Below are 10,065 nucleotides of genomic sequence, written 5' to 3'. Positions count from 1 at the left end.
TTCTATTTTCTACACCAATTCCCAAAGTTTTCATGCAGAAGCAAGGAGAAAAAGAAAATGAAGACTGAACACAGAAAAGAGCTATACTGCAGAGATCTTTTTAGAAATTTTAAAAGGAATTACATCCCTAGTTTATTGTAATCAGTGTTATAAATTGTTTTCTTTCATCTGAAAGAAACAATTCTATTTTGGAAGCTAACTGAATTTAGCTTTCAAAATATGAAAACACATGTAATAATGTAGATTAGAAAAATTAAAAACAGGACCTTGGTATATAATAAGGAAAAAACCTTACCCACTAAAGTGAATCAATTAATCTCCTGTGAGAATAAGTTTATTAGATTCCATTCTCATAAAACACAAAATTAGAAATACTTACACAAAAATTGCTTTTTCTTTTCCAATGGTAATTCGTGAAATACTTCCCAAAACATTTTTATTGTAGGATGTTCTGCCCAATATTCTCCTTTGTATTCTGTATTCTAACAACAACACAACCTTTTATTAATATTAAGAGATATGTTTTATCTCAAATCTGACAAACTGGCTTCCTTAGCACATAAAGCTAACATTGTCCAGGTGTTTGAAACTCATGTGATTCAGTTAACTACTTACTACTTCTTGGGCATTCTGCAACTGTTAGTTCCAGGGGAAAGGGAAGAAAATATGTATGAATCAGCAGAAATGTCTCCCCCCTCCCAATTCAAAGAACATGATAGGATTGTAATATCATCTTCCAAAGTAAATATTTAAAGGATAAACCAGAATTACTAAAATATTAATGGATTATTAAAGTTCAACATGGAATTAAGTATCTGTAATAATTATAAGATTTTCTTTCCCTATATTGATGAACAGAAGTCATACTAATTATTTTGTATTATTCTATCTTCTCTTTAAAAAATAAATGGTTCTAAGAGTAATTTTCTGTGGTAATTTTCTGTGGTAGTTTCCAAGATGGCCCTCAAAGATCTCTGCCTCCTGCTATTCATGCCCTTGTGTAGTCCCTTCCCACACTGAACAGACCTGACCTCTAATGATTAGGATATTGTAGATATGAGAATGCATGACTTCTGAGGCTAGATGACAAAAACTTCTGTAGCTTTAGCTTCTTTTTGATCACTCACTCTAAGGGGGAGCCAGCTGCCATTTCATGAGGACATTCAAACAGCCCCATGGAGAGGTCCTCATGGTGAGATTCTGAGGCCTTTGGTCAACAGCCATGTGAGTGAGCCATCTTGGAAGGGAAATTCTATCCTGAAATCTCAGATGACTAACAGCAACAGTCAGTATTATGACTGCAACCACGTGAGAGACCTCTGAGCTAAAATCACTGGACTAAATACACCTCTGAATTCCAGACCCTCAGAAACTATGGGAGACAATAAATGTCACTGTCATCTTTCAGCCACTATGTTTTGGGGTAATTTGCAACAAAACAGCTAATACACTTCCCCTTTAACACACACTCCTTTCTTTGTTCATCAGGCTAATTCCTATTTATCCTTTAGGGTTCAGATTAAATGTCACCTAATTCATTCATTGACTCATTCAACACATATATAATGAGCTTTAGTCAAAGTTTGGGGCCGTGGGGAAACTTCAGTGAACAAAGTTCTTACTTACCTGGTGGAGTGCACCATCTATGAGACGCTTTCCCAGTTTCTGTAGCCTAGGTCAGGCTTCTCCTTATATACCATTCACTAAACTCCCTTCCTTTATATTCATCACAGTTCAATTACTTAATGTCCAGCTTCCTTACTAGAGGACAAAGACCATGTCTCAATCTTATTTACTGCTCTCTTCCTAATCTGTTGCATAGTATCAGGCAACCAGTAGGGGCTCAATGAATATCTGCTTGTGGGCTTCTTGAATTTGGGGCTCTTTTTGTAGCCATGATTATCTCAATGACTGAACGCCTGAGAAATCCACAACATATTTGCTATTAAATTTTTTTTTTTGCGGTATGCGGGCCTCTCACTGTTGTGGCCTCTCCCGTTGCGGAGCACAGGCTCCGCACGCGCAGGCTCAGCGGCCATGGCTCACGGGCCCAGCCGCTCCACGGCATGTGGGATCTTCCCGGATTGGGGCACGAACCCGTTTCCCCTGCATCGGCAGGCGGACTCTCAACCACTGTGCTACCAGGGAAGCCCTTGCTATTAATTTATAAAGGTTTGGAGAAAATGGTTTGAATTTTAGAAATCAGCTGATGTATTAACTTGTTTGAATTAGTCTGTGACCATGTTAGTGGGGAAATGAAAGAAGGATGCCTAGTTTTTTCTATTTTCCTTTTTTTTTTAAACCTCAAGATGGTTCTGGGGAAATGTGTACACAGTCCTGATGAAGAAGAGCATCTAAAGTCATAAATCATAATCAATGAAATTATAATGAATCAGATACACAGTGGAAAAAACTAAGTATACTAAGTACACTAAAATATACTTAAAAAAATGTCCTGTCTTACTGAATGAACACTTCTATCAGTTGTATCTTCAGGCAAGGTTTTAACTACTTGCTGAGTACCCTTCTAAGGCTCTGGAAATAAACCAGTGAACACAGAGAAAAAAATCCTGCCTTTATGGTGCCTACATTTGTAGTGGGGGGTAAGGAGCAGCAGACAGTAAAGACAAAGTTTTATTTAGTCAAATTCAAAGAAGAAAAATAAAAGCACAGAAGGGAGATAGGGATGTATATGTGCACATGTGCAATTTTTAGTAAGTTACCGAGCGAAGGTCTCTGAAAAGATATAAAGACATAAAGGAAGTGAGAGCAAGAAACATTTGGAATTACCAAGGTGAAGGGAATTCCAGGCACAGGAAATAGAAAGGCCACAAGACTGGAGGGTTCTAGGCTCAGCAAAGAAGCCAATAAGGCTGAAGCAGAGTGAGAGGAGGAATGAAAGAAGATGAGGCAAGAAGGATAAACTGTGTAGGATCTAAAGTGTGATGAGAGGTCATTACATTGTTTTCATTGTAGAGTGACTGGAGGTGGGGTCCATTTCCACTGGGGTATCCTTAAAGTCAATACAGCTTTCTTCTCTTCAGCAGATCAATTTACCCCCAAAAAGAAATCTTCACTCTCCTTCCTAGAGGATTTAAGCCTGGCTACCAGCTTTCTGAGTGCCAGCTTCAGTTCTACCTGTTTTCCCAGATTCTAAAGCCTCTCTCCAGAGTTGTATTTTGCTGGGTAGGAAAGGGGATGTGAGAGGTCTAATAATTCCTTAAGTTAGCTCTGAAGTAATCCTATTGCTCTTAGCCCTGCCCTGCATCCCTGCCATTACAGTAGCATGATGTGCCAATTCCTGAGCCTTTCAGAGATTCTACATTGTGACACGGGTTGCCTCTTGACAACCCTGTCCCTCTGGAGGCTTCAAATTCAATTTTCTTTGTTCTAAGTCACTCAACTCATCCACCTATTCTCTCTCTTTTTAAAAATATTTATTTTATTTATTTATTTTCCTTATTTTTTTTGGCTGCATCGGGTCTTACTTAGCTGCAGCGCATGGGATCTTTGTTGAGGCATGCGGGATCTTCTCGTTATGGTGCCACTGTCTGTTCGGGTCTCTCTCTAGTTGTGGCATGCAGGTTTTCTCTCTCTAGTTGTGGCGTGGGGGCTCCAGAGCGTGTGGGCTCTGTAGTTTGCGGTGTGCAGGCTCTCTTGCTGAGGCGTGCGAGCTCAGTAGTTGTGGCGGGCGGGCTTAGTTGTCCCGCGGCATGTGGGATCTTAGTTCCCTGACCAGGGATCAAACGCACCTCCCCTGCGTTGGAAGGTGGATTCCTTACCATTGGACCACCAGGGAAGTCCCCATCCACCTACTTTCTATCTTCTAAAACTATTTTTTCTCTTGCTCACTGTATTTTTTTGGGGGTGGGGGTGGGGGTGGTTATTCCTATTTTTATTCCTTTACTGTCATTCTAGTGAGATTTTGGGAGGGAGCAGAGAAAAATGTGTTTATTCCAATACGTCTAACCAGAAGTCCTAACTTTTTTTTAATTTAAAACTTTTATTCCCTAGATTATTACACAGTAAAATTGACTTTTTCTGATGTGTGTATAGTTCCATGAGTTTGAAACACATGCAGAGATAAACTACCACCACAATCAGGATACTGAACAATTCCATCAACCCAAAAGAACTCTCTTGTGTTACCCCTCTGCAGTCACACTCTCTCCATCCCTAGCCCCTGTTCACCATAGTTTTGGCTTTTCAAGAATGTCATATAAGTGGAATCATATGGTATGTAATTCTCTGAGACTGACTTCTTTCACTCAGCATAAGGACTCTGAGAGTTATCTCAGGCATTGCATGTGTCAATAGTGCCTTCCGTTTTAACACACAGTAGTATTCTACTGTATGGATGCAGCACAGTTGGTTTATCCATTCACCCACTGAAGGATATCTGTGTTGTTTGACTTGTTTGCAGATTTTTAAAAACATAATTAAAAAAAAAACTTGTAGTAAAATACACATAACCTGAAGCTGATCATCTTAACCTTTTTAAAGTGTACAGTTTGGTAGCATTAAATACACTGGCATTACATGCAACCATCACCACTTTCTATCTCCAGAAGAAGCTTTTCATCTTCCAAAACTGAAACTCTGTACCCATTAAACAATAATGCTTCTTTCCTCCCTTGTTTACAGATTTTTGTGTGAACATAATATCTAGGAATGGAACTGCTAGAGAATGTAACAAATATATGTTTAATTTTATAAGAAAATGTCAAACTGTTTCCAAAGTGGCTGTATCATTTGTATTCTCAACAGCAATGTATGAAAGTTCCCAATGCTTTGTATCCTTGTTAGACTTAATAACATATTTTTTAATGTTAGCTAACTTAACAGGTATACAGTATAGAACTACTAATGCAAAAGCTGTATCAGAGGTTGCTAGATTACAAAGATGGAAAAATGTACAGATCAACCCTGCATACATCTTTCTTAAAGTTGACCTAACGTAGCACTTTTCACTAAATGTTTAGCTGAAGAAATATCTGAGAATTACTTGTATAGAAAAGAAGGAAAAGAAAAAAGTTGTTTAAAAATTCCCAATCTTCTCCCTAAAGTTTCCTGTATTGGTTAAGGCATCAGTAATGAAAATCATGAGTATTATTTATTCTCTGATAAAAAACTTAACATTGAGACTAATCAGAAAAAAAGGAAACAAAGATCTTAATCACTGTGAGTGCTTTTCATAATGGTTTTCCTAGGATTGAGGCAGAATGAAAGCCCATTAAGTTTTAGCTGGGGCTTCTATTCAGCCTCTGTCATAGATAATATTTTTCTATATGAATACCACCAATACCAGAGATATAAAAATGCTATCTAATTCATACAATTAAAATTCATTCATTGTGGAGTAAGAAGGGTACAGTGTTTTCCTATAAAAACGATAGTACTAAATAGTGTAAAATGGAAAATAATAAATGAAAGAGCAAGATTTCCATCAACAAGCCATGTTTTCCTTTTGCCTTTCCATTTAAACAATATCAGAGATTTGTTTTCCCCTACCTTTTCCAGTTCCTTCCAGTCATAATTTGTATTTCCAATAACCATTGCTTGTAGTTCATTAGGCTGGAAGAGCTGAAGGACTTTTCCTCCACAGACCTTATGAAAGCCCGCATGAAAAGCATCAAATAAGGAAGCCACTGATTTATTGAATATGTAATCCACATAAGCATCAACAAACTCCTGCCTGGAAATGAAAAAGCACACATGCACAGAATATAAAAATCATTTTTTATAGAGAATACATATTGAAGTCTTATTAAAACTTTGAATGCAGCTGTACTTTTTGCTACTTATGTATAAAACTGAGAAAGTATGAATAAGGTTCAAAGGGACAAAGTCTTTATGAAGAAGTCTATTATTCTTTCTATACAAAAATCTGGTATATCTATGAGGCATGTACAATCTCTCATTTACAGCCATTCTTAGGCTATTTCTAAGTGAAAGATTTCATTTCCTAATGGGGAGAATGATGATACAAATGGCTATAAAAAATTTTTAAATTCACAAATTATTCAGAATTTATACGTACCATTCCACATACATCCCTAAAAAGAATAACCTCTTAAAAATACTAGGTGACAAAAAAAAATGAGAGCTTTGGGATTCAGACTATTTGACAGACTACAGTCTGTTCTTCCTTGGGTTTCAAGGAATCTGATAACACAATTTATTTAAAAAACTAAAAACCCAAGAGGGACACTAAGTATTCTTTAAGGATAATCATTAAAGATTACAAGTGCAGTTTCTTTTCAAATGTATGTGCACATACATATAAATACACACATACACATGAACACTTTGGATGCTTTTCTTCCTGTTATGATACAAAAGGAAACCCCTTTACCCAGTAATTAGAACTACAATTTTATTCAATTTGTTCTGTTAGCCACAAACACTTTATGAGCTATCTGGTCAAACCAATAATGAGAATGGGTACTAGAGGATTTTGATATTTCATACTCCTGTTTTCCAAATTAAAAAGGATGATTCTATAAATGGGAATACTGGTAAATTTAGTCATCTACAGATAATCATTTTAGCAAAGTTTAAAATAATACCAAACTGAATTTACAAAGAGGGAAAAAAAAAGGTTAAAGGAGGATATTATAAAACTGGGTGGCCCTAAGGAAAAATTAATAATAGCATATGCTTATCAGCATAAGGTTCTGATGAGAAGAAACAGGTAATTTTGTAATGCATAATTTTATAATTAATCTAATGAGAAAGTCAAATTTATACTAGTTAAGTCTCTTAAGTACAAAAGGTTAAATTGTTTTATGGGCTAACATTTTTGCCTTCAACACTTTCATTATGTAACTAGGACTGGCAGTACAAAGATCAAAATTCTTTAAATTACTTCTAAATAACCTATGGGAAACAATATTTGTTAGAAACTTAAAGAATTAGTCCAACAATAGAAACTTTAAAAGCTGAAAAAAACAATCTTTCTAAATCATAGTCAAAGTTTTTCAAAACCAAGCTTTTTTTTAAAGGGTAAGTAGAAAGACCTAAATTATTTTCACATTATTTTTAAAACAGCTTTATTTTTTATCAAAGTAGAAGTATATACATTTTAAAATGTCAAACAGTAATAATCCTAACAGCCAACATTTACTGAGCACATACATGTGCTAGGTACTACTCTAAGCATTTTAAAATTATCGCCTCATTTAATCCTCAAAATAACCCCATGAAGTATGTATAATTTATCATCCCATTTTATGGAAAAAGAGACTATGAGGCATGGAGACATAAACTAATTTACCTAAACTTAGTTATACAGCTTCTAAGTAGTAGAATCAGGATTATAATCATTTGGATCAAGTCCCTGGCAATTTGAAGAAAACTATTTGTTAACTATTTTTGCTATTCCTTCTGATATTTACCTTCAAACTTCAACAACACAGTTCTATTGTTATTCCTTGATTTACAGTTATAAATATTATCTGATGCAGTGAATAATGAATATTGGTTCAATATTTATTAACATTTTTATGATTATAAATATTCAGCTAGGGAGTATTCTATGATTACTTTTCTTAAAAAGAATTTTTGTTTCCCTTAGGTTGCTACCTCATCTCCAACTTCAACAGAAATGTCAATCTCCTCTAGATTCATTCAAATATTTTAGGTTGCATTTTTCTCCTGAAGACATTCCTCCTGGAGCCCTCCATCTTCTTGATCTACCGCAGACTGACTGCTCTTTCTAAATCATGTACACACTGCTGTTCCTCTTTGTCTCTATTTGTTTTTTTTTGGATCCCCTGTCTTCCTCGTTCTTGGTTCAATTCCTTGTTTTGGTAGGACACATCCTCCACACATTCTTAAGAAAAATGCGCTGGAAGTAAATTCTCTGAGACTCTGCATGTATAAAAATGTTCTTATACACCACATACTTGATAGTTTCAATATAGAATTCTATGTTAAAAATAATTTTTTTCCCAGAATTTTGATCTCCTAGCTTCAGTGTCATTCTTTAGAAGCCTGATGTTATTTTGATTCTTAATTCTTTGCGTATGGTCTGCTTTTTTTTTTTCTGAAAGGTTTTAGGGTCCCTTTTTCTTTGGGTTTTGAAATTTCATGTATTTTTGCTTTGGCATATGTTTTTTCAGTTCACATGCTTTCCATCTTAAAAGGCATGTCATCCAGTTCTGGGAAGTTTTTTTTCGTACCATTTCTTTGACAAATTTCATTCATTCCATTTCCTTCAGTGAATTTTTTTCAGTTTTTAATAGTATCCTTATGGAAGCTACTCTTACCATCTTGAGGATACTGATTTCAATTTTCATTGAAGTTTTGTTTTTCATCCTATACTGTTTGTGTTTCCTTGGCATTCTTTTTCACTGTTTTGGTCCTTTCTTAAATGTCTACTGATCTTTGGTTATTCACTTACATTTAAAAGTTAGGCAGTTTTCCCAGAGAAGAATCCTCCAATATAGAGTGTCAAGGAGGAGGGAGCTGTAGACTGTCACTTAATCTCCCTGTTTTCATTTCAGCACTTTGTCCCTGGCTGTACCTAACTGCCCTCAAATCCACAGTTCCTTTAGTTCAATCTCCCCAGAATGTAAGTTTCCAATCTGCCTAGGCTGGAGAGGGGAAGTTGCCAGCTACTTGTGTACTAAGGGAAATAGGTTTCTAACTGCTTCTTATAACAGCCAATCTTTCTGTTTCCAGCTTCCCCTTAAACTCCACAGACATACACATTTTAACCTGTTTTTTATTCTCAGTGCCTGAGGCCTCTGTTCTGCAATATGAACTGTCTGCCTTCTTGGTTCCCAGTCCATCTTATGTTGCAGCTTTTTCTGGCTGGCTGAAGTTAGGCACCACTGGCTTCTAGCTTCCAAAAACGAGTTTGCTGTTGTCTCCTCTCCCTTCTCTTTGTTCTTGTTGTTAATGATCTTTTAATCCCTTTATTAATGTCTTAAAAGGAGCAAAAGGAAGATTAATTACGTCCTTACCATTCAAAATAAGTTTTATCTGAGTAAAAACTTAAGGTTGTGACATATTTCTAAATACAGAAGAAAATGCCTACTGAATCTTTTTACTACCACTGATGCTGCTTATAATTCACTTACCGATTTTGTTTGTTAACAGCTGTGTCTGCACCATTTAGAACCAGTTCTTTCACTTCTGTTGCACCAAAGTTTTCAACTGTGATCTATTAATTTAAATTTTTAAAAAAAGTCAATGTCAGACTCAAAACTTATTAGATTATTTTAATAACCTATTATTATAATCTACCTTTCTCTCATTAAATATAAGAAGTAATAAATTTGCAGTAAAATTCTGCTACCATAAGCTTATTTGTGAATTCTGCATAAAGCCACAACTAGAAATCTTCATCTTCTCTGGCAGTTTGAAATCCTACCTTGACTAACTAATTACAAATCAACAAGTGTTTGGTTTGTTAAAAACAGGAAACTGAGTATTTATCATGTGTAAAACTTCAGAAGGGTCACTACAGGAGTAAAATATTAGAAAGGATGTTTTCCACGGACAAATGAAAGACTCAAAGTCAGAATGCATTCAGTTTAGACTAGCTATGCATTCTTCCCACATGATAGCTGCTACTCTTGAATTCTTCCTTGCTGCATTCTTAATTACAAGTTGTTCTTCCAGTTTGCCATTAATTTGGTCTATAAAGAGTCGGTTATTTTGAAACTTTTAATTTCCCCTACTAGTGTACTCATTTTCCTAATGTTACCATTCCCACCTTTGAATCTTTCTTCTTCCTATTCCCTTTTTTTTGGAATATTATCCTCTTCTTTTAAAACATTTTTTTTTAGTATCTGTTGTCTATAAAACACTATGGTGGGAGTGGGATGATAAGAGATGAATAAATCCCTGCTCTGGAGTTTACTATTTAATGAAAGAGGAGAAATGTGATATGTAAACAACTCATTATAATAAAATCAATGCTATAATACAGACATGAACAAAATACTACCAGACCACAGAAGAAAGAAAACTTACTTCTAACTAGAGGAAGTATTAAAAACCTTGAGGAAGAAATGTCATTTGAAAAGCACCTGGAAGGGTAAGTAGGGCTCTGAA

At 35.5% G+C, this 10,065-nt stretch overlaps 1 protein-coding gene across 7 annotated transcripts in view; it reads right to left on the bottom strand.

Moving 5' to 3' along the window:
- Window positions 1–10,065, bottom strand: part of HERC4 (HECT and RLD domain containing E3 ubiquitin protein ligase 4) — a 234,185-nt gene that overhangs the window by 1,171 nt on the left and 222,949 nt on the right. For all 7 annotated transcript variants that reach the window (XM_073793536.1, XM_073793537.1, XM_073793535.1 and 4 more), the window contains 3 exons: window positions 9,087–9,169; window positions 5,512–5,695; window positions 380–482 (listed from right to left, as the gene is read on the bottom strand). In XM_073793536.1, coding sequence (XP_073649637.1) covers window positions 380–482; window positions 5,512–5,695; window positions 9,087–9,169 — 370 coding nt within the window. The remainder of the gene's footprint in view (window positions 1–379; window positions 483–5,511; window positions 5,696–9,086; window positions 9,170–10,065) is intronic.

The sequence above is a fragment of the Tursiops truncatus genome, chromosome 16 (genome assembly GCF_011762595.2).
Source record: "Tursiops truncatus isolate mTurTru1 chromosome 16, mTurTru1.mat.Y, whole genome shotgun sequence".
Lineage (NCBI taxonomy): Eukaryota > Metazoa > Chordata > Mammalia > Artiodactyla > Delphinidae > Tursiops > Tursiops truncatus.
The sequence above is the reverse complement of the archived record's forward strand: the minus strand, read 5'-3'. Positions and strand labels throughout refer to the sequence as shown.